This window comes from Mustela nivalis (assembly GCF_964662115.1).
Source record: "Mustela nivalis genome assembly, chromosome: 14".
In the NCBI taxonomy this organism is placed as follows: Eukaryota; Metazoa; Chordata; class Mammalia; order Carnivora; family Mustelidae; genus Mustela; species Mustela nivalis.
In genome coordinates this window covers 87,290,143-87,314,995 of record NC_139033.1, presented here as the reverse complement: position 1 = coordinate 87,314,995, position 24,853 = coordinate 87,290,143, and the positions used below count along the sequence as shown (strand labels likewise).

At 46.3% G+C, this 24,853-nt stretch overlaps 1 protein-coding gene across 3 annotated transcripts in view; it reads left to right on the top strand.

Annotated features, from left to right (window-relative positions):
- The window catches only part of LIMK2 (LIM domain kinase 2), a 61,395-nt gene that overhangs the window by 13,809 nt on the left and 22,733 nt on the right, over positions 1–24,853 (top strand). The window contains exon 1 of one of the 3 annotated variants that reach the window (XM_082697885.1): positions 20,405–20,774. The exons of the other annotated variants lie outside the window; for them this stretch is intronic. Within the exon in view, the coding sequence (XP_082554011.1) occupies positions 20,722–20,774 (53 nt within the window). The 5' untranslated portion in view covers positions 20,405–20,721. Of the gene's footprint in view, positions 1–20,404; positions 20,775–24,853 lie in introns of those variants that run through there. 3 annotated transcript variants of the gene reach the window in all.

Genomic DNA, 24,853 nt, shown 5'->3' with positions numbered 1-24,853 from the left:
GGCACCCACTGAATGGTTATTTCTTTCCCCTGTGAGACTGGAATCTTCAAGAGTGGGAGCCTGTCTGCATTCTCCAGAACATAAAACAGTGCCTGGCCTACAGTCATTCCACACTGGAGGCTGGGTGGGCATGTGTGCCCCCGTGGTCTGAAGTGGTAGGGCTGTTGCTCATATCTTTAGATGGGACAGACTGTAGACGGGCACCAAGTGCTGTAGATTCCAGCTCCCACACACAGCTCATGTTACAAAGCATCCCCCATGCTGATATCAAGTAATGTAATTGACCTTTAAGCACTTGCCTCCACCCAGGAACGGTGTGGGGGGTTTGGCCTGGAGAGCTCTGGCCTCTGGAAGAGTTGGAGAGGAACTGCATTTTTCTGCCCTTTCAGCTCAAACTCTGGGCTCTCCAGTCTTCTCTGTGGATCTAATTGCTTTGATTCTTCCTTTTACCCTCAGGGAAGTTGATTCTTAGTAAGGGCTGGAGCAAAAATGTCAGAAATATAAGGGACCAACAGATAAAGCCTTTGACTTGCCCTTTCATTTAGAGCTGAAGCGAATCCTAATGAGTTTCTAGTCCAGGGCTCACGTTGGCACCTAACCCATATAGTCATATTTATTCCTGCTCTTTTCCTATTTGTGTTAACATTTTCTTTTTCTTTTCTTTCTTTCTTTCTTTTTATTTATTTATTTATTTGAGAGAATGGGAGAGAGAGAGAGCATGAGAAACGGGAGGGTCAGAGGGAGAAGCAGACTCCCTGCTGAGCAGGGAGCCGGGGACTCCAGGATCATAACCTGAGCCGAAGGCAGTCGCTTAACCAACTGAGCCACCCAGGCGCCCTGTGTTAATATTTTCTATCCAAAATAACCAGAATAGGATAGAACAAGTTAATTTTGGGGATTTCTGGATTCTCTGAACACCAAAGAAATTCAGAACCAGAAGGGACCATCTATTGTGTGATATAGCCCTTCATATCACAGTTGAGAGGCCTGAAACCAACAAGACAAAAAGAGTTACAAAGACAGGTCATGGATGACCAGAGTTGACCTTAGAACTGAAGTCAGGGCGCCTGGGTGGCTCACTTGTTAAGCATCTGCCTTCAGCTCAGGTCATGATAGATCAGGTCCTGGGATTGAGCCTGCATGGGTCTCCCTGCTCAGTGGGGAGCCTGCTTCTCCCTTTCCCGCTCCCCCTGCTTGTGTTCCCTCTCTGTCTCTCACTGTCAAATAAATAAATAAAATCTTTTTTAAAAAAAGAAAAAAGAACTCAAGTCTTAGGTCCAATTAGATGCTAGTTTGTTAGGGAACGTGTGTGTGTGTGTGTGTGTGTGTGTGTGAGAGGAAAACATATACGCACATACATGTTCAGAAAAAAGTAAGGTACGTGATACTGGTGGATGAGTGCAGCTTCTGGAATGAGACTGTCTGGTTTCAAATCCTGGCTTTGCAATTTATTAACTGTCCTTGGGTGACTGCCCTGAGCATCAGGCACCTTATCTATAAAATGGAGATACGTACTCATCCCACAGGCTGTCAGGGAGGATTAAATGTGATAATCTATATAAAGTGCTCAGCATAGCATCTGACACATAGAACTCCTATAATATTCAGTAGCTGTCACTTTATATTATATTTTGAGTATGTCTGTGTACACCTACATGCATGCATTTATTTCTCTTAATACATACCCATTGGTCTTCTAATGTGGAGCCTCAGAGATTAAGGTTAACTTTGAACCACCCTGGCACAGTTACACCAAAGATCATGCCTGTGGGGAAGTAGAGCATCTGGGGTAGGTCTCCTAGTTACATCTTTGTCTCAAGGACAGGGTTTCTCTAATCCAGCTCTATTGAAGGAGCGCATTTCCTGACTCCTGAGCTTTCCCACAAAAATTGGATGACATGAAGTCCTCAGACAAAGCCTGGTAATTTGCCTTGGGGAGACAGGCTGCTTTGGAGCCAAATGACTTTTGCCCAGATTGGAGAAAGATCTACAGGGCTGGGAACACTGTATCTGACCCCAGAAATAACCTGGTTATAAGGATCATGAGGCATCAGCTGAATGTCTTTTAAATTCTCTAATAAATTCAGTGTCTAGGCACAGTGTCTAGGTCCTGCTAAAAGCAGGACCTTCTTCCCTGCATGGTACCTAAAGAAATTCATTTTTCATGTCTCCCTTCCAGCCTCGCTCTTACGCAGTTGAGTTAGTTACAATAAAGGAAATGACTTTTCTTTTCCCCTTCCCCCACACCTTTGTTTTTCTAGTTACAGGGCGGAGCTGGGTATTCAATGGAGAAATTGCTGGGGTTTGGCCCAAACTCTCCTCCCTTCACCTTCTCCTTATATTACCCCATCCCTCTCATTCGTAGCCGTCCATAATTCTGCCTCTGATAAGCTTCCGCCAGATTCTCAGGTGCCTGGGACAATAGGAAGTCACTGAAGGCTGGAACCTGGGACTGTACAGCAGAGGCCAGCTGACAACCTCCTGGAAGTAGCGTAGTCTGGTGCAGTTGGGCACCTGGCCAGGATCCTTCTGATCCTGGATGCTTGTCTGAGTAGCCCTCCTGCCTCTTCTCCACAGCTTTCCCAACAGGCCTATTTGGACTCTTAAGTACCTCTGGCCTGAGCAGTGCCACTGGTTCTACCATTGGGGCCATTCTCTCAGAAGCTCTCTGGAACTGGTTTTCCTCTCCATGAAGGAGGCCAGGAAGGCAACCAGACTTCATATTCTTTGTAGCTGAGGTTAAAGTATAGAGCTGGCATGTTTTTAATGGTGACTTGGCATGTCGGAAAACCAAAGAAACTTGACACGTTTTCTGATGATTGTCCTTTAACCCTCATCAAAAGTGCTTAGCCAACGAGGAGGGGTTGTGGAAAAAGGGAAAACTGCCTCTATTAATTCATCTTTATCACCCTTACCTGAGACTCTCTAGCTTGACCTGGTTCCTAAGGACATTATCAGAGGGAAAATACTGAAGTATTTTCCATACTTAAGGCTCCTGGGAACATTTCAGGCCTCTTTTCATGGGATCATGAGCACAGACTCTTTGAGCTTTCTCTTTTTGAGAAGTGATTTCTAATGCCTATGCTCTGGAAAAGGAATAATACAAATATAAAGCTGTCGTCATTTTATCGGGCAACAGACCATTTCTGCTAAATTTGTGACTTCAGGATAGGTGAAAATGAGCAGCCAGAGACTGTGGTGTAATGGGCTGGTGACAATAGGATAGCTTCTGTGATGCTGAAAGCCATGCTCATTTTCTTAACCCGCACCCCAACCTCAACAAGCATAGTACATCATAATTATAGTAAGGCTACTGTTTATTGAGTGTTTACTGTGTACCAGACACTGTCCTAAGCATTTCACATTTGTATCATCTAACTTAATTTTTTTTTTTTTTAAGATTTATTTATTTCAGAGAGAGAGAGATAGCAGTGGGGTGGGAGGGTGGCAGAGGAGAGGGAGAGGGAGAAGCTCAGCAGGGAACCTGATGTAGGGCACCATCTCACAACCCATGAGATCATGACCTGAACCAAAACTAAGAGTCAGATACTTAACCAACTGAACCACCCAGGCGCCCCATCTAACTTAGTTTTTTTGTTGTTGTTTTTTAAAGATTTTTTTTATTTATGTATTTGACAGACAGAGATCACAAGTAGGCAGAGAGGCAGGCAGAGAGAGAGGGGGAAGCAGGCTCCCCGCTGAGCAGAGAGCCCCATGCGGGGCTGGATCCCAGGACCCTGAGATCATGACCTGAGCCAAAGGCAGGGGCTTTAACCCACTGAGCCACCCAGGCACCCCATAACTTAATTCTTATAACAATGTAATAACTATAGTACTGGTCATACCTATTTTACGAATAGAGAAATGAAGTTTACTTGCTCACAGTCACAGAGCTAGTAAGTAGCATAGCTGAGATTTGAATCCAGGCATTCTAACTCCTTGCTTACAAGAGTCTCTGCATTCCTGAATATGGTCATGTCATTTAACCTCGTGAAGCTCAGTTTCCTCTTTTGTAGCTTCAGAATAAAATACACTCACCCTGCCTGTCAAACACTGGTGGTGTCAGATAACACTGAAGGGTATTGGTTCAAAAGCTTTATGAACTTTCAAGTGTCAAATAAACGTGCTGTTAGGTTTCTCCTGGGTCCCTGGCTCCTGGCATGGGAGTTCATGGAGCAACCCTGCCCTCTGCTGTTGTAATTTTGATGTTGCTCCTGCATTTATGGACCCAAGACTTTGATTTTAGTTTCCTTATTTGTCTAGTTTATCTCTAAGGAAACAGCCAGCCAGCAACTCATTAAGGCTGGCAGTTAAACAGGGGACTGGTGCGTGCCTGACAGAGGACAAACACCTGGGCCTTCCTCTGCCCACAAGAGGGAGTCCAGCATGAACACAGAGTGGGATTCCTAGCATATAGCAGCAGTATGTGACCTTCAACATGCCTTAATACTGCTCTGTTCCTTGGGAAGAGAGAATGAAGATCCCAAAGAAGCCCTACAGCTACTGTCTAGGGCAGGGATGAAGAGGAGTAGAGTGGAGCCAGGGATGGATGACAGACATTTATTAAGCATTGTATTGGGAGTTTTACTTAGATTATCTGATTCAACCCTTACAATAACCCTACAACCCCATTTTACACAAAACAAAGTCCAGAAAGGTAGAACTTGCTCAGGGTCTCACACATTTGAACTCAGGTCTCCCTGGCTCTGAAGAGGGTCCTCTTAGCACTGGGACGCCCCAGAAGGAATAGTAGACTTGGAGTCAGAGAAGCTGGATTTGAATCTTGGCTGAGCCAGGCTGGCTGTGTAACTGTGGGCAAGTTCCTTTGTCATTGTGAGCTTTAGTTTCTCATCTATAAGATGTGGTAAAAGTAGGGTTACCTGGGTAGCTCAATCAGTTAAGTGTTTGCCTTTGGCTTAGGTCATGCTGCCAAGGTCCTGGGATCGAGTTCCATAGGGGGCTCTCTGCTCATCGGAGAACCTGCTTCTCCCTTTCCCTCTGCCTGCCACTCCCCCTGCTTGTGCTCTCTCTGTCTCTGTCAAATAAATAAATAAATAATTTTTTAAAGTAAAAAAAAAAAAGATGTGGTAAAGGTAATCCACCTCATGAAGAAGTTGTGAGGATCAAAGAGGTGATGGATAAGTAAGCACTCTGAAAACTGGAGGATGGTATGTTGTAAAGGGTTAGCAGCAAGCCACACATGGCAACTTTGGGCTGCTTACATTTGCAGTTCACTTATAATTTTGAGCATCATTTGCTATATTAAAGTTACCAAATTAGATGATGTTGGGGATACAGATTTAACATAGTGGCCTCGTCTCATAACTGACTCCCTCAGACTCCCTCAGACAGCTAAAGTCATAATATGGAGCATTTCTAATAATGGGCTCTAGTCTGGCTTCCATTCTCATTCCCCTGAAACAGCGTTCCCTTGGTAAGTTTCCAGGGGACAGTCACATTGGTCCATTCATTGGCTGCTGTTCAGGCTTCATATTATATGACCTCCCAAATTGCACTAGAGGTTGTAGAGACAAGTAAATGAGTTTGGAGTCAGCCTGCTTGGGTTTTCGTCCTAGTTTATCTTGAGTCAGCTGACTTTGAGTTTCTTTGCCAGTTTTCTCACCTAGAAAAGGGGAAGAGAAATGTTTCCTGCCTCAAAAGGTTGTGCTGATTGAATTTGATCATGTATTCAAAGCCCTTCACACAGTACCTGGCCGTATTGGGATTTAATAGATGTTAGCATTTATTATTATTGTCTTTGTCACTCTTGAAATTCTTGGCCTCCATGAAATTCCATACTGTCCTGGTTTCCACCCCCATGCACATTCTTCTGGTCATTCCAGTTTGCTTATCCTCTCTCTGGCTCTGAAATGTTACTGTTTCTCTAGGCACATTCTGTTTCTCCCCAGGCAATCGCATTCACACCTATGGCTTCTGTTGTCCTCCACACTCTGATGACCCCGAAATTCATATCTGAATTTCGTTCAGAACCGTTTCGGTCTGAACCGTTCCACTGGGCTCTAGTCTTGTTTGTCTTGCTGTCAACTTCCCCTGCCCATTTGAGTGTTTTCCAGACATCTCAGACACAGCTAGACTTTTAATCTTCTCCCAAAACTGGCTTCTCTTCAATATAACCCATCCTGTTTAATGGCACAACCATCCATCCCTCTGCCTAAGTCAGAACCTGGAAGTGCTTCTTGATAGCTCTTCTCTCTTACCCATATCCACACCTGTCAGGTTTTTTGTCCACATTTTATATATATATATATATATATATATATATATATATATATATATATGTTTATATTTAAGATTATTTATTTATTTATTTGACAGAGATCACAAGCAGGCAGAGAGGCTGGCAGAGAGGGGGGTGGCAGGCTCCCCACTGAGCAGAGAGCCCGATTTGGGGCTCGATCTCAATCCCAGGACCCTGGGATCATGACCCGAGCTGAAGGCAGAGGCCTTAACCCACTGAGCCACCCAGGCACCCCTCCAGATTATATTTTGAATGCATCCATGTCTTTCCATTTCTACTACCACCACCCTGTTCAGGCTACCATCATGTCTCACCTGGATAACTGCAATAGCCTTCTAACTGTGCAGTCACTCACACTACGCAATCCATTCTCCACAAAGTGGCCAGAGTGAATGACTTTAAAAAATAAAATCTGTTTTTTTCACACTGCTTTCTCCCCATCCTTATATATCTCCATGACTTGGTAGCACTCTTGGATAAAGACCAGTCCTTAATGTGGCCTACAAAGCCCCTTGTGGTCTGGCCTCTCCCTACAACTTTCTGCTCTCTCTATTCCAGTCTCACTGCTTTTCTTCACAGGGCCCAGAATACACTCTGCTTCCTTCTGACAGGCCCTTGTTCCTGCTTTTCTCTCTGTGTGGAAAGCCCTCACTCCCTTTTGGCCTAATTAACTCCTCCTCAACCTTCAGATCTTTACTTGGATGTCTCAGGGAGATAGTAATAGAATAGGTCACGGCCCCTCTTCTATGCTTTCACAGACCTTCCATTTAAAGCTTTTTTTGTGGTTTTAACTTTACATTTATTCATTTGATCATCTCCTTAATGATATCCTGAGACCTCTAATATTCTATAAGTGTAACCTAGTCATGGACCATGAGACATTTTGCCCCCCATTGTGTCACCACTGAGCACATCATTGGTATGGGGGAGATATTTGTCATATGAATTGCCAGGGGTGGCCAAGAGATATGGTGTAAGTGAGGCTTTTCCCTGCCCTTCTCCATATCCTTCCCTTAGCAGCCACTGTGGCTGCAGTTACTGTAAGTGGCAGAGAGGAGTAGGTTCCAGAGATTGGGTTGTTCTGGAAAATTGCCTGCAAGTGTCCAGGCGAGAAGTTAAAGCTTTGTCTTCTTCCCCTAAAGGAGATAAGGATGACCCAGAGTGATACTTCTCTGTAGGTACCGGCCAGACAGGAACAAACACTGGAGAGAAAAGCAGTAGAGGGAAGAATGAGTTCAACTACTGTAGATGAAACAAATTTGAATTGAAATCTGACAAATTTCATAAGTAAGATTGTTTGTTTACTGGGGGAGAGAGGGATAGAGAGAGAGAATCTTATGCAGTCTCTATACTCAACGCAGAGCCCAACACGGGGCTTAATCCCACAACCCTGAGATTATGACCTGAGCCCAAATCAAGAGCCATATGCTTACCTGACTGAGCCATCCAGGTGCCACTATATTTTAATTTACTAGGGAGAGAGAGAGAATGAGGAAAGTGCATGGTGGGAGGAGGGGCAGATGGAGAGAGAGTCTTAAGCAGACTCCATGGTGAGACTGGAGCCCAACATGAGGCTGTCTCAGGACCCCAATATCAGAACCTGAGCTGAAACCAAGAGTCAGACATTTAAATTACTGTGCCACCCAGGTACCCCCATTTATTTGTTTTTTAATATTTTATTTATTTATTTATTTTTAAAGATTTTATTTATTTACTTGAGAGAGAGACAGTGAGAGCGAGCATGAGCGAGGAGAAGGTCAGAGAGAGAAGCAGACTCCCCATGGAGCTGGGAGCCCAATGCGGGACTTGATCCCAAGGACTCCAGGATCATGACCTGAGCCAAAGGCAGTCGTCCAACCAACTGAGCCACCCAGGCGTCCCTTATTTATTTATTTTAAGTATTTTATTTATTGGAATGAGAGAAAGCATGAGCAGTGGGGAGGAACAGAGATAGAGAGAGAAGCGGACTCCACAAAGCAGGGAGCCTGATGTGGGGCTTATCCCAGGACCCCAAGATTATGACCTGAGCGAAGGCAGACACTTTACTAACTGAGCCACCCAGGTGCCCCTGTTTTTTATATATTTTAGAAATCTTTGAAGGATAGCATTAGCTAAAGATATACATAAGTAGAGTGTGAAAAAAATGGAATACTTACAAAGTATCTTTTACTTATGGGTAATTTTTGGTAGGGAGTGGGTTAATAGGTTGGTGATTCTCCAAGAAGTTAGAAATGAAATTTGTCCTCTGGAGGTTAAATACTTAGAGCTACATGTAATAGGAGTGTCATATGGTCGTTAAGAGCACAGACTCTAGAACCAGATTGCTTAGGTTCAGGTCCTGATTCTGTCATATTTATTAGTTGTACACGCTGGACAAGTTACTTACCCTTCTGTGCTTCATTTCTTCATCTATCTTTTTTTAAGATTTTATTTATTTTTCCAGCAAAAAGAGAGAGCAAGAGAGGGAACAGAAGCAGGGGGAGTGGGAGAGGGAGAAGCAAGCTTCCTGCTGAGCAGGGAGCCCAACGCGGGTCTCAATCCCAGGACACGGGGAACATGACCTGAGCCAAAGGCAGCGGCTTAACTACTGAGTCACCCATGTGCCCAAATTTCTTCATTTATAATATGGAGATACTAACCTTTTGCCTAGTTCCTAATGTTATAATGGAGGGGTAAATGAAGGAAGTCCTGTGTAGTATTAGGTAGGAATAGGGCCTCACAAGGAGTGAGCACTCATGAGTGTTAGCCATTTACTAGCTACTAGGGAGCCACATGTCTCTCAGAACTGAATAATATGTGAATCGGTGATTGTTAAGTATCTGAAGAAGTAATGCTATTTTTTCCATTAAAAATTGTGGAGGGCGTCTGGGTGGCTCAGTTGGTTAAGCCTCTGCCTTTGGCTAGGGTCATGATCCTGGGGTCCTGGGATCAAGTCCCACATTGGAATCCCAGCTCAGTGGGAAGCCTGCTTCTCCCTCTCTCTCTGCCCCTCCCCCTGCTCATGTTCTCTCTCTTACGCTCTGTCTCAAATAAATAAATAAATAAATAAATAAATAATGTTTTTAAAAAATGAGTTAAAATCCAGTGAAGTATTCAGTGACCAGATAAAAATATTGAATCTGGATTTGGTCACCAGAAGGGGGTTCTTTAGTGTAAACAGAGTTGGTTGGGCTGACTCACTAGTGCCAGAATGAAATTTCCCTCTGTGGCTGCTCATGTCCCTTTAAGTCCATGCTCATAGAACAACCTTCTGATGCCTAATTCAGCTTCTTGCACTTCTTGATAACGGGAAGGGTCTGGAGGTGGTAACTGTAAGATGATATAGGTGTTCTAATTTCAAGTGTGAATTCATAAATGGACCATGGAATTGATAAATGGTTAGAGCCATCCTAGAATGTCTTCACCTCTCTGGGTACCTGTTTCTGGACCTCAGAGGCCAAAAATGAAGCCTCAATTAGGGTCATTCACCAAGGTAATGCTAGCCTTGGAAAGGTCCCTGGGTGATCAGCCAGTCAACCTTTTTCTGACCACAACCCTTCCCTGTGTCTTCAGTATTGGCCTACTGTTGTGGAATTTTTTTTTTTTTTTCTTAACCTAAATCCTTCCTTTTACAGAGGAAGAAATTGAAGCCCAGAAAGGTTTAATGGCTTGCCTCAGATCACATAGCAAGTCTATTTTTAGCCAGGTCAAATTTTCACATCTTCTCTTTCAGGCCAGGGTTCTTTTCCTGGCATCACCTGGAGATTTATTAAGGTATCCAAAGCATTTATTTTCCAGTGCAGCCAGGAGAAGAATGTCTATGTAAACACAGTTTTGGACACTGAATGTTGGACATTAAGTTGTATCACAGAGCAACAGTAGATGATTATCTATAAGGGGTCACAACCTCATTCTTAAGTGCTTGTAGCCCATACAGGCAAATTTCAGCTGATAAAATGACCAGCTCAGTCTCTACTGTTGGTTGAGGATGAAGTCATAGTTTGCTGTTTGTGAACACTAACTGGCCAGCAACTTCAAGTGAGCATATCTGCAGCCAGTGTAGACTTGAGACATTCAAGGAGACAAACTGACCACTAAAGACCAGCACTGTCTTTGGTGTTTTAGGCTTTATGTTCCATTTATTGTGAACCTCTGGTTGCGTCAACACCTCTGATAACTCTTCACTGCCTGTGGGTGACTCTTTTACCTGACAGACCTATGTCTTAGTGATCTGCCCTAGCCCTCTCCCACCATCCCAGCCTCCCCTCTGGTCACCTTTCACATGTGCCCTGCTCTGCAGCTTAGGAACCATACTGTGTTACGCCTCAGTGCATTTGCACATGTTGTTCCACCAGGCTGGAATACCTCTTGTCTGCCTGGTAATCAGCCTTTAGATTCAACTGATACATCTTGTCCCCTGTGGAAGAGCCTCACCAAATCCAGTGAACCTTCCCCACCAAACAGAGGAGCCTTTCTCCTTTGTTATTCTCATACCTCTGTTATAGTTCTGTTGGTATTTATTTACACATCTAACATCACTCCAGGTCTGGAGCCATATCTAGTTCGTCTTTGTATCCCAGAGCTTAGCAGAGGGCCCAGAGCGTAGTGGGTACTCAGTGTTTGTTAGGCAAATGATGTTTTTATCAAATGACCACCTTTCTCTTTGGACATATGGATAAGCCCTTTCGGTATGCATCGTCACCATCTCTTTGCTCTGCAGTTTTCGCCTAAGCAAGAGCTTTCCTTCTGAAGTGAGAGTATGGAGACATAGCAGACCTCTGCCTATAAATGTCATTACAAAGCCTAAAACCATCAAAGCTCAAGGGATGGCATGGCTTCTGTACCGTGGCAGCTAATTTGCCTTGTATTTTTCCCCCAAAGGCTAATAGAATCCCTTTTCCCTTGGGCAGTACTAGAGGGGTGCTAACAAATGCTCTTTCTCCATATTCATCACTATTACGGAAAAACTTCCCAAGTACCTCAAACCAGATTTGAGGACAGTTTTCTTCTCTCTGTCAGTCATCTTCTGTTCATACCTTCCTCAGACTGCTCTGTAGTGATCCTGCTTAGATCGGAGGGTGCTCAACTGGGCCCCCCTCAATATTACTGACTCTTACAGTGGCATCAGCTGTTTTTGAAATTGGCTGATGTCAGCCCTTGTGTTTTGTTTCAGTTCCAAAAGTGGCCTTGCATGAGATGATCCTATATGCTGGAGCCATCTTTTCCCACCGTACCCTGAATACCACATAATGTCACTGAAAAAAAAAAAAGAGAGGCAGCTACTGTGGGGTTACAAATGAGTAAGAACAATACCAGGAAGGTGAAAGTCTGCAGTGAGCCAAGGCTTTACAAAATGTCAGCCTCCAAACATTTGTTTTTTAAGCTCAGTCCACAATAAGAAGGTGAACAACCTATCTGAATCGTTTCCTCATTATTAGGGGTAATAATGACCTATCCTGCTTGCCTCTCAAGGTTAATGTGAGAGAAGAGTAAAATCAAATGGAAGAGCCTATAGGAAAGAGTAAAGTAGTGGATTCAGTCTTCAGTGTGCATCAGAAACACTGGGTCTTGTTTAAAATGCGGATTCTTGAGCTCAGTCTAAGCAGTTCTTACTATAGGCTTCAGGTAAGGCTTTGGAGTCTTCACTGTCAACAAATTGCCCCCAGGAGTCTGATGCTGCTATTCTCTCAACTACATTTCAGAAATAGCCTGCAACTCAAATAGCAAGTGTAAAATAGTTATTTGAGGCAACTTTACTGTCTTGGATCTGGAATCCAAGGACTTGGGTTAAATCCCAGCTCTGCCAATTCCTAGACCCATGACCTCAAATCACAGCCTTCTCTGTGACCTTAGTTCTTCATATGTAAAAAGGAGATGGCAACCTCAACTTCACAAAGTTTTGAGAATTAAATGAAAGCATATATGAGCAAGCCTATCTCAGTGCCTAACTCATGGAACTGAAGTCAGTGTTTTGCACAGTGTCCACAACTTCTGGAATGTGGTGTCATGTTAACAAACACCCAGCAAAAGATAATCCTTGGTATCCGTCTTAAGTGTCATGGAAATCTGGATAGAACCTTAGAGATTTAGTCCAGTCCTTTGATTTACAGCTCATCAACTTGAAACTAGGAAGGGAGAATGGGAAGCCCAAGATGCATGAGGGTACCCAATCACATGAAATGTGTTTAATTTTTAGACAGAAAATTATTTCTCACTATACTGAAAAAAAAAAAAAAGAAAGAAAGAAAAAGAAAAATCTCTGTGACATAGTAGCGGAACCACTATTTGTAACTTTTTGGAGAAACCTGGTAGAATGGGCACAGTACCCAAGTATAATGATTATTTGACTCACACCTGCCATGTACCAGGGATCTATTAAAATAAAGTGGAAATGGCTAACTGGCTCAGTCTTCAAAAAGGAGAAAAAAAGAGGTCCTGGAAAAAGCAAACTCAAAATCCCTTTGACTTGACTCCCTCATCAAATCCTAATGGAATTCTGTGGAATTCTGCAGATGATAAACTAGGTGGACAGGAGCACTTAGAAAAGAGCCGATCACTAGGATTCAGTCAGAAACACTGACTAAGTTCATGAATTCAGTGAATAAGGCATGACTTCATGTTTTCACTGGGTTGAAAGTCATGAGATCCTCTCTTGACTGCCCCAAGGCTTTTGTTAAACTCTTTCATGATCCTGACAGTAAGAATATGGGCAGGAGACCTAGAAAAATCAGATGCAGGAATTCAACACACCCAGCAGTTTGGGGCTCTATACTAGAGAGGTGGGATTCCTAAACACCTTGCTAGGTAGGGCTCATGTTGAGGAAAAGGCATGGGATTTGAGGTCAGCAGGCAGCTTTTAATCTCAGTCTTGCACTTCCCAGCAGTATCCTTGGATGGATCACCTAACATCTCTGGGCTTCCCTTACCCGGTCTGTGCTATAGGTAGTCCTCATGAGGCTGTTTAGATGGTAAGTATAAAAACCCTCTGTAAACTGAAAATGCATTATAAACATTAGTTAACATTGTCATTCTTTACTACTGTAGTTGCTCATAAGGGGGTTCCTGAGTCATATGTTTTGTAGTGGATGCAGGGTGAGCCTGGTATGGGCCTTGTGTAGTTTGACCTGACACTAGACAGATACAGGCTCAGAGCCCTTCCTGCGTGTGGTGCTTAGGGACACATCATAGGAACTTTTCCCAGAGGAGATTGAGTGCTCTGGTGAAGTTAGACATGGAAAAAGGAGGAGACAGCCACCAGCCTGAAGATGGAGGAGACTTTGGGAGGAGCTAAGACAGCAAAGGCTTGGGCAAGCCTATGTCCCTGGGTCAGGAAGTGGAATGGGGCAGGAGGTGGCCAGAGCCGTGACCCTGCTGGTGAAGCTAAAGAAAGAACCCAGGAGGGGCGCCTGGGTGGCTCAGTCAGTAAAGCGTCTGACTCTTGATTTCAGCTCAGGGCATGATCTCAGGGTTGTGGGATCAGGCTTCTTATCAGTGGGGAGTCTGGTTCTCTCCCACTTCTTCTCCCTCTCCCCCTCCCCCCCACTCTTGTGCATGTACTCCCTCTCTCTCTCTCTCTCAAATAAATAAATAAATAAATCTTTGTTTTAAAAAAAGAAAAAGAAATAGCCCCAGGAGTCTTCAGTGCAGTGCACCCAGGCAGGCTTTGTCTTTGGACAAGAGCACTAGGAAAAAAGTGTAAGGAGGTGTTTGTTCTAAATCTTGGGACTTCTTTTAGTTGTTATCCATTTATCTTTTTTTTTTTTTTAAGATTTTATTTATTTATTTATTTGACAGGGAGAGAGAGACAGTGAGAAAGGGAGCACAAGCAGGGGGAGTTGGGGAGAGAGAAGCAGGCTTCCCACTGAGCAGGGAGCCTAATGCAGGACTGGACCCCATAACCCCTGGACCATGATCCAAGCCAAAGGCAGACACTCAACGACTGAGCCAGGCGCCCCTCCACCTATCATTTTATTTATTTTTTGGGGGGGAAAGATTTTATTTATTTATTTGACAGAGAGAGATCACAAGCAGGCAGAGAGAAGGAAGCAGGTTCCCTGCCGAGCAGAGAGCCCGACACGGGGCTCGATCCCAGGGCCTGAGATCATGACCTGAGCCGAAGGCAAAGACTTTAACCCACTGAGCAACCCAGGCACCCCCCACTTATCATTTTAAGATTTTTTTTTTTTAAGATTTTATTTATTTATTTGACAGAGATCACAAGTAGGCAGAGAGGCAGGCAGAGAAGGGAAGCAGACTCCCTGCTGAGCAGAGAGCCCGATGCGGGGCTCGATCCCAGGACCCTGAGATCATGGCCCGAGCCGAAGGCAGAGGCTTAAACCACTGAGCCACCCAGGCGCCCCCCACTTATCATTTTAAAAAGCAGCACTTAAGTGTAAGAAAATAATGCGAACAGTATCAACATGGTAGAAAATCAATGCTGTTTTTATCCCTGCTTATAGATGTCTCACTACTTGAGAGGAGAAACTGATAACCAAGTAGTGGGGTCTTCCAGATGTTCTTTAAGGATTGTGCACATAGAGTTTTTTGTTTTTTTTTAAGATTTTACTTATTTATTTGACAGACAGAGATCATAAGCAGGCAGAGAGAGAGAGAGAGAGAGGAGGAGGAAGCAGGCTCCCTGCTGAGCAGAGAGCCTGATGTGGGGCTCGATCCCAGGACTCTGGGATCATGACCGGAGCTGAAGACAGAGGCTTTAACCCACTGAGCCCCTGCACATAGTTTTTAAATAATGGAATTATAGTGTACACTCTCTCTGACACTTGGATTTTTTATGTAACACCTTACTTCATTATTTTTAACAGCTGCATAATATTCTATAGTGTGCTTATGTAATTATATTTAGCTCACTCCTATTTTTTTTTTTAAGATTTTCTTTATTTGACAGAGAGAGGGAGAGAGAGAGCACAAGCAGGGTGAGCGGGAGAGGGAGAAGAATGAGGGGCTCAATCCCAGGACCCTGAGATCATGGTCTGAGATAAAGGTAGATGCTTAACTGACTGAACCACCCAGGTGTCCCGAGCCCACTCCTATTAATAGACACACAACTGTTCCTAGTCTTTTAGTATTAAACAGTGCTGGATATGTTCTAGCTCATCTGTAGGAATATTTCTCTGGACAAAATTTTTTTTTTTTTAAGATTTTATTTATTCATTTGACAGACAGAGATCACAAGCAGGCAGAGAGGCAGGTAGAGAGAGAGAGGAGGAAGCAGGCTCCCCACTGAGCAGAGAGCCCGATGCGGGGCTCGATCCCAGGACCCTGAGATCATGACCCAAGCCGAAGGCAGAGGCTTAACCCACTGAGCCACCCAGGCGCCCCCAAAATTTCTTTCTTTTTTAAGATTTTATTTATTTGAGAGAGAGAGAGTGCACACAAGTAGAGGCAGGGGCAGGCAGAGGGAGAAGCAGGCTTCCAGCTTAGCAGGGACCCTGATGACACAAGGGGTGAGTGTAGAGAGGGGTACCTCAGTCCCAGGACTCTGGGATCAGTGACCTGAGCAGAAGGCAGATGCTTAACTGATCCAGGCACCCCTTCTGGGCAAAATTTCTATCAGTGGAATTTCCAGGATTCCTGTTTTAGAAAGATGACTGCTATAGTCATGTTGAAAGAGAGGAGGAGGGGCACCTGGGTGGCTCAGTGGGCTAAAGCCTCTGCCTTCGGCTCAGGTCATGATCCCAGGGTCCTGGGATGAAGCCCCAAGTCGGGCTCTCTGCTCAGCAGGAAGCCTGCTTCTCTTCCTCTCTCTCTCTACCTGCCTCTCTGCCTACTTGTGATCTCTGTCAAATAAATTAATAAAATCTTTAAAAAAAAAAAAAAAAGAGAGGAGAGGAGCAGAGACTGATGGTCAGAAAATGGGGGTGGCAATGCTCACCTTTCAAGGTTCAGAAGCTATAGAGTCCCCAGAAGCTCCCTTCCTTGGATGGAGTCCTCCCAACCAATAGAGGGCCCCACACAAACACAGTTTCTTGGGCTTCAGATGATCTAACCAGAGCTACCTTCTGAGGGGAGGTCCCCATGATTCATTCATTCACCACTCCTCAGCAGAGTGCTCACTTGGGTCTGCCGGCCTTGAAGGCTATTGCCTTCAGCCTCTTGCATCCCATTTGGTTCTGAAGCATCAGTTTGCTGGGCTCCTCATCAGGTTTCCAACTTATGAAATGTGCTGGAGATTAGTACCTCTCCTGCCATCTTGTCCTGTCCGTAACTGCCAGTCCAAGGATCCTTGCAGTTGCCTCTGTCATCTGTAACTGCCGAATCCTCTGCCAGATGCTGTAGAAGGGACCTAGAAGAGCAGCTTTCCACCCAGGGCCAGTATCCAAAGGCAGGGGGGGGAAGTATAGTCTCCACTGTGACCTTTCACCTCCCAGTTCTGGTGGTGTAGGCCTTTGAAGTTTGCCTTGAGGAACCACGCACTTGGGTCTGAGCAGCCAACAGCTTATCACATCTGGTGATCAGTCCTTCAGTGGTTCCTCCTGCAGTCTGGATTTATGGAGGTCAGATGGATTCCACCTAGGAGGGGCTTCCGCTCATGACGTGGGGAGACAGCTGCCCCTCTTTGAGGGGGAGTCAGTTTTCATAGCATTGAGAAGCCCTCACACTAGTTCCACACACACCCGCCCACCCACCCACCGAGTCCTTTGTAAGCAGAGTTAGGGGGGAATAGAGAACGCCTGCAGCCTCCTGTTCGCATTCCTAGACACCGACTCACTGCGCCCGCCGCCGCTGGAACAGCAGAGCTGTGTGAAATGTCAAGAGGAGTTATGCTCATGGGCTTCCTGGCCCCAGTCTCTTTGTGGCTTGCATTTTCTTCCATCTGCACTCTGTTCATCAGATGGAAATCAGAGGGTGCAATTAGAAGATAATTTGCTAGTTCCAGACTTAATTTGGGGCCCCCTTCTGGCCTGATCAAATTACAAGGGAACATAATAGATTTTTGGTGCAAAATAGTTGGCTCTGTCACTGGGAGAAAGAGCTCCCAACTTTCCAGCTGGACAGGCCTTTTGGTATCCTTTGTGTTGTTTACCCTTTCCACCCTGCCTGACCTCCTCTGCTGCTCCTGTGTGGCCCCCAGGTTGGGATCCCAATCACCTCAGAGCTGGCTCAAGAGCTTTAAACTTAATTTCAGACCCAAGGAAAACAGGGAGCCCTCTGGAACCTCATAGGGTTGACAAATGTTGAAGCCGGAAGCTATTTAGAGACATATTACCAAGGCCCAGACAGAGGCTGCAACTTGCTGAAGGCCACATAGCTAGCCCATAGTGATAGTAACAATAGTCTTAATGATATTAGCAGCTAACATTTATCAACCCTTAATGTATTCCAGACTCTGTGCCAAGGGCTTACACACACTGCATTGTCGCATTCAAACCCAGACAGTCTGGCTCCCGGCCCAGACTGGGCTCCAGCATAGCGATGGTGGAGCTTAGTATAGAAACTGTGGTTCGAATCCTGGCTTGTTCTTTCACTTATACTACTGGGTAGCCTGATACAAGCAATTTAGACTCTGTACTTCAGTTCCTCCCTCTGTAAAAACGGAGAAAGAGTTGGAGAGGAGAAGGGAGTTGGGGGAAATCGGAGGGGGAGATGAACCATGAGAGACTGTGGGCTCTGAGAAACAAGCTAAGGGTTTTGGAGGAGGGGAGGGGAGTGGGAGGTTGGATGAGCATGGTGGTGGGTATTAAGGAGGGCTTGTATTGCATGGAGCACTGGGTGTGGTGCATAAACAATGAATGTTGGAACACTGGGAAAAAAAGCAAATTAAAAAAAAATAGGGAGAAAGTATAGCACTAACTAGTGTGGGTTAAAATTCATTTTTATGTGTGAGTGCTGTGAGCAGTGCTTGGTGTAGAGTGAGCGCCTGTCCAGTGCTTACTCCCTGCTGGCTGCCTCTGGGTCTGGAGTGTGGTGACTGTGTGTGTTAGTAGATAGATGTGGCTGAGCTCTGCACACATGCCAAAAGCTGGTCTTCAGTATTAGGGGCAGTTAGCAGAGTGGTTGAGTGCCTTGGCTACAGAGTGGAGGATGGCAAACTATAGCCCATTGCCTGGTTTTGTTTGGCCTGTGATTTTTACATTTTTTAATGACGATGGGAGGGGAGAAAAAGAATGTTTCATGGCACATGAAAATTCCATGAAATTCAATTTTCATTGTCCACAAATAAAGGCTTATTGGGAAATAGCCATGTTCATTTGTTTATATTTTATATATGGCCACTTCCGCACTGCACTGATGATTCTGTATTTGTGTAGGCCTGCAAAGCCTAAAATTTGTCTCTGGCCCTTTAGGGGAAAAGTGTCTTGACCCCTGATCTACAATCACACTGACTAGGTTTGAAACCCGGCTGTACCACTTATTAGTGCTTTGTCTTCAGGTTATTGATATAACCCTTCCAAACCTCAGTTTCCTCATCTGTTAAGTGGGGATGATAATATCTACCCCGTATATTAGCAGTTTAAGTATGATAGATAACAAGTGGAGAGCACTTAACACAGAGTCTGGAACATACTAAGTGTTTAATAAATGGTATCTTATAATAGAGTTTAAACACAATCTTTCTTATCACATTCATTGTTACCTGTGTGCCCAATCAATAGAGGAATGGGGAAATGTTCCCTTGTAACCCAGCCACCACCTTTGCCATAGATTTTCCTGTCATGGTGACAGGGTGACTTCAGTAGAGAGGAATGTGTGCCTGGTGAGAGAGAGCTGCTGTTACTCCCTCAAGTCCAACAGTGAGGTTTGGACGTGTCCCACTCCAGCAACCTTGCTTTCTCCCTCACAGTCCTGCAGGCAGAGGGATAAGGGGCTTTCCCAATGGTGAGCTCCCGTTTGGTCATCCCCTCAGCTGTTACTCTTCTGCCAGGCCACCCTCCAGATACCAAGGCACATCATCCCCCCAGACGCTTGTCCTCCATCATGCCCCATTTTTCAGTTTGAGAAGCCTGGTTGCCATGGCACAGTAGAAGCACCACCACTGCCCCCTGGGGCCAATGGATGGCATTCTAGCAATGAAAGAAAAAAATGAGAGAGGTAACAGGTGACCTGGGCTCCAGTTCCTGTGCTGTTTCCAACTTGAAGAAAGGCTTTGAGGGAGATATTTCTCCTAAAAGAGTTAGAATGAGCTCTGGGCTGAGAGCTCTGGCTATGGAGCTCTCATAGGGACCTACATTTAAATCCCAGCCCTCGGGCGCCTGGGTGGCTTGGTCGGTAGGGCATCTGCCTTCCACTCAGGTCGTGATCCTCCGGTCCCAGGATTAAGCCCTGCCTCGGGCTCCCTGCTCATAGGAAGCTTGCTTCTCCATCTCCCTCTGTCCCCCCACTCACTCTCTATATTAAATGAAAAAATCTTTAAATCCCAGCCCTGCTACTGAATAATATTTTGGCCTTGGGTTAGTTAGCTAATCTCTCTGAACCTTGCTTTCCTTGTTAATGGAGATAATTCTCATCTTGGAGAAATAAGAGAGTGCCTTACAGGGCTTGCCACTTTGAGAAACATCAGGTGTCAGTTAACACTCTAGGTCTCCTTTCCTCATGCTTAGCACAGCTCTGCCCAGAAGTGGAGTGGCAACCCGCATTGGCTAGCTCTGGGGGCTGTCCCCAGGCCAGGCAGAGGAAAGGGATAAATGGGGACCTAGCGCCAGGACCCAGTAGATACCAGCCCCGAGCACAGAGCCTAGAGGGCAGCTCTCTAGACCTGGCTCTCTAGTCTCTAGACCGGCCTCCCCTACCCAAGATACCCCCCTCCCCGGCTTTTGGGGGGGGCGTGGCTTGGCCTGGAATTGGTCTCCTATGCTTTCCTTCATCTCCGAGCAGAACTGACTATCCTTTGGGCGGCTCCTCAAGCTAGGGACACTCGGAGGCAGATGGGCTCTTTTTCTCTCCCTGCCCTTCCCCAGCTCAGGGATGGACGCTCAGCCAGTCCTGGTTATTGTCTGCGGCGCTAGCCTGCAGCCTCCCTCCAGCCCAGCTCCACCCCTTGTCTGCAAGGTCTATTTCCTAATAGCTGCTCCAACCACACACCTCGGTTCCGCGAGGAGCCCCTCCTCTTCCTCCCTCCCTCCCTCCCTCATCAGGGGAGGGACTGAAGAAGAAGCTAACTTGACAGCCGCGCTTCTTTCTTAGCTAGTCACCGGCCCGGCCGGCCCGGCCGGAGAATCCCTCTGTGTGTATAGCCTCTGCAGAGAGGTGTTTTCTCCCGGAGTCCCGAGGGTCTGCTGGAGCTTCCGAGAACTGGGGAGGAGCCGTCCCAGTCATGACCCCCTGCGGGAATCTGCTGGAGGGCAAGTGGCCTGGAGTCCTCACGCCCCTCCGGCTTCTCCGGCGGGAGAGGTGAGCCCTGGGCAGCCCGCCCACAGCCAGAGGTGCTGGGAGCCCTGGGCCTGTCATGGTGGCCGTCCGCAGCCAGCCTGAGGCACTCCCAGGCGGGTTTGCAGCTGAGCTTGTTTATCTGGTGTGGGAAGAAGATGGGGAGTTACTTGTCCATCCCGGCTTACTTCACCTCCAGAGACCCCTTTCGGTGAGTTGGGCTCTGAGTCTCCTTCTCCATCTCCTCTTCCTGGTCCCTGGTCCTGAGGGGAGGGCCGAGGTCTCCCTGAACCTGCTTCTCAGATTTCACTTGTCCCTTCACCATTGGTACTGTCAGGCAGAAGCTAGCAGAAGCTCTTCCCAAGCAGAGTAGGCCTGGTGAAGGCTTCCACCATGTTCTAGAAATGGTGAGGTGGGGGATATGCCCAGACGGAAGCTCCTGGGGAACTCCGGCTCTCCTTCCTTCCCAGGCACACCTGGAAAAGCCTCCAGAAGATGCCGGTGACCCTGCCTGTTCTTACTGCTTCCGGGGGAAGAGCACAAATAGGGTGTTTTCTTCCAGCTTTCACATGTCTTACCTGCAGGCCGTACTGTCTGCCAGGAATTTGTCCGAACAAACAGGATAGGCAGGTTTTGTCAAACAGCATGGAAGAAGCTGGCAAGGCCTGGGTGTGGGCAGCCTGGTACACAGTAGGTACTCTATAAACGTTTTTCTGTTAATGGAAGGCACCTTTGCCTCTGGCTCTGAGGGCTTCTAAGCTCCCAGATGAGTACAGTTGCTAGGGAAAGGCCTGGGCAGGTGCTTCCAAGACTGGAGCAATTGGTTTTGGAGTGTTCTGAGCTTCTGCCTACCCCCGCCCAACACCCACCCCATGCAGGCCAGGTCCCCAAGCCTGAGACCTCTGTGGGCCTTTTTTGGCAGGACTTCTCGAGGGAGATGTGGAAACTTTCTACTTCTGACCTGCCTTTCTTTGCTTCTGCCCCACCCTACCTCCAACAGAAACTCCCCAGGGGGTTTCTGGCCCTTAGGGTCCCTCCTGAATGGAGCCATTCCTGGCCAGGGTGGGGCTTGTTTTCATTCTTTGGGAGCAGCCTGTTGTTCCAAGGGCTGCCTCCCCCTCACCAGTGGTCCTGGTCGACCTCTCCCTTTTGGCTTCCTCAGCTCAGCTCCATGCCCAAACCTCGCTGCCAGGATACTAGTCAGGTGGCCATGCCCTGAGCAGAAAAGCAGAACACCATGTGGTTTTCCGGAATTACTGGACCCTGGTAGAGTGGTGGGAAGCCTTTGGATTTGGGGGGAGGGGGAAGGGAACCAGTCCTCAGTGCTGACCCTTCCAGGCATTCTGCTAGGCACTTTTTTTTTTTAAGATTTTATTTTTTTATTTGATGGAGACACAGTGAGAGAAGGAACACAAGCAGGAGCAGTGGGAGAGGGAGAAGTAGGCTTTCCACCGAGCAGGGAGCCCAGTGTAGGGCTCCATTCCAGGACACTGGGATCATGACCTGAGTTAAAGGCAGACTCTTAACGACTAAACCACCCAGGCGCTCCCCCCACCCCCGCCCTCGCTAGGCACTTTATCCTTTGATTCTCTCAAAGCCTGTTGGAACTGTGTATCCCCATTTTACAGAAGAGGCAACCACTTTCAACAGAATTAACATGTGGGGGGATCTCTGGTCAACTTTTCCCGTCTTCCTGAGTTTGATTCATCCTTCAGGAGGCTGCATCATCCTCTGTTCACACTTCCTGCAAGGGCAAGTCTCAGATTTGCTTTTCTCTTCCAGCAGAAAGAGTCCAAAAAGGGCTCCCATAGTTTGCCTGGCGCATTGAAGGGATGGCAAAAATTCTTTTCTGAAGAGCAAATGGGAATTGATCTTGAGTTGAGGAGTAGGTTTTACCATGTGGAATCAAGATGCCAAGTGTTTGAAGTAGCCACTAGTTTAGACCAGGGCCTCATTAATCCTTTTACTCTTAATCCTGGAAAGGCAGCTTGGGGGAGGGGTGGTTCCCTTAGGAGCAAGGAATGCCGTGCCCCTTTTAATCTCTGGGAACTGGACACAACTTAGGAGCTAGAGCAGATAATGAACTCTCGACCTGGACCTTTTGAGGGTCATGCCACCAATGCCGCCCAGGTCTGCCTGTTCCTTGTCTTGCTCTCTCCATGCCTTGGGGAACTGACTACCTTCTCTCTGCTCCAGTTCTTATTTGCCCAGCTGGAGTCAGGGGTGTACTCATGCACTTTAGCCCCCCACAACCTCCCCCAAATGAGAGGCCACATTCCTGGAGCCACTTCTGAAGAGATAGCCAGCATGCAGGGACCTGTGCCCCATAGGAGGGATCACCCAGACCTGCTCTCCCAGGTATCATTCTAATCAATCACCACTGTCACTGGTCAGAAAACTGCTCCCACTATCTGCCTCCTCCGTTATTACAGGGCATCCTCAAGGGCTCCTCACTGACCAGGGGCCAGTCCCCTCCCTGGGCCTCAGTTTCCTCTGCTGCAGGGCATAGGGGTTGGACTTCCTGGGCTCCTGAACACAACCCTTGACAGATTCTGTGAAACAAATTAAGTCCTTGACCCCAAGTATCTGGGGGAGTTCAAAGTCCACAGGAGTTCTAGTGCTGTGGTTGTAGGAAAGTGACGCAACCAAATTCCATGGGGACATGATCAGGCGTGACAATGCACCAGGGAGGGATGAGGGAGCAGGGAACGAAGAATGTAATTAATGTAACCTGTACCACCCTGCCTGACAGACTGCACTCAGCAGAGTGCATGGTCTTCTCTGCCATTGCCCCTAGTGAAAGGGGGGAGATACAATTACAGGTGTGCTCCAAGTAAGAAAACGCTCAAATTGGAATTTATAGGAGAGGTAAATTAAGCAGTGACTTTTTGTCTGATATCTTTTTCTTAGATATCTGTCTTTTTTCTTAGAGAATTTCACTTAATGTCCAACATTGACTTAATGGATTTGATTTACACATTGTCTCTTGAAGAAAACAAGTACATCTTTGTATTCTAAAGCAACCCCTGGTTTTTCTGTTGTTTTTGCAACCCATGTTTGTTTGTTTGTTTTTAAAGATTTTATGTATTTGACAGACAGAGATCACAAGTAGGCAGAGAGGCAGGCAGAGAGAGAGGGGGAGGCAGGCTCCCTGCTGAGCAGAGAGCCTGATGCGGGGCTTGATCCCAGGACCCTGGGATCATGACCTGAGCTGAAGGCAGAGGCTTTAACCCACTGAGCCACCCGGGTACCCCTGCAACCCATGTTTAAAGGGAAAAATTATTTTTAACTCTGTCCAGCTTAGCAGTAACATTGGCAGCTGCCTTAGGTCCTTTAGGACTCTTTATCTGGAAAGTGAAGGACTCAGATCAGGTGAGTGATTCCTGTAAGTCCGCAACTCATGTGGCTCCTCAGAGACACACAAGCTTTTTTCCACGTTTTCCTTATCATGAAGGCTTTACCCTGAAGTGTGACTACACGCATTACTTGAGTCTACAGGTTTCCTGGCTTTGGGTTGGAAATGAATCAACACACTCTGGTAACGCTTATTTCTTGCTGATCAGAGGCTTATGTGTTTGGTTGATTTTTTTTAAACTGGATAACAACATACTCCATAATAATTACAGCTTCATTGACAGCCTGTTTCAGTCTACAGATTCTGCAGGAAGAGGAGTGATAAAGAGATTTTCAGTGGTAGGGGACTGAGTTCTGATGGTCCAGTGTCACTAGGCCCCTGTTACATCTGCCCTTCTGTGCCTGGGGGAGAGTTGGCATCTCTGGTCACAGTACCCTCAGGCTGTGGCAGAGACACCTGCCCATTTTCCCTTTTTAGCCCAGTCAGAGCTCAGAGGCAAGGGGCTAGAAACAGCTGCTCTCCAACAGTCTGTTCCTCCAGGAGGCTAAGGATGAGCATCCAACCAGGCCTTTACCAGGACATGGGAGGGCTTGTTCTTTAACCTTTGCAAATACACTGGAATAGTGGCTGCTTCAACCACATAAGGTTGAAAATTTAACCTGTAAACATTTGGTCTGAAGAATGTGCATGTGAGTGAGGGCTGGGCTGATGATGTCTTACTTGGCTTCTCCCAGCACAGCACCTTGCCTGTTTGGTCTTGCACATTCTAGATGCACAGTAACTATTTCCCAATTGATAGGAATTGATAATAATCAATTGCTTTCTAACTGGTTTGATAAATAATTCATTTTATGACATTCTCTACTCACAGAAATCTGTTTGGTTCTGGGCCTAGGTACAGATCCATACTGCTTAGGCACAGAGGGAAAGAAGTC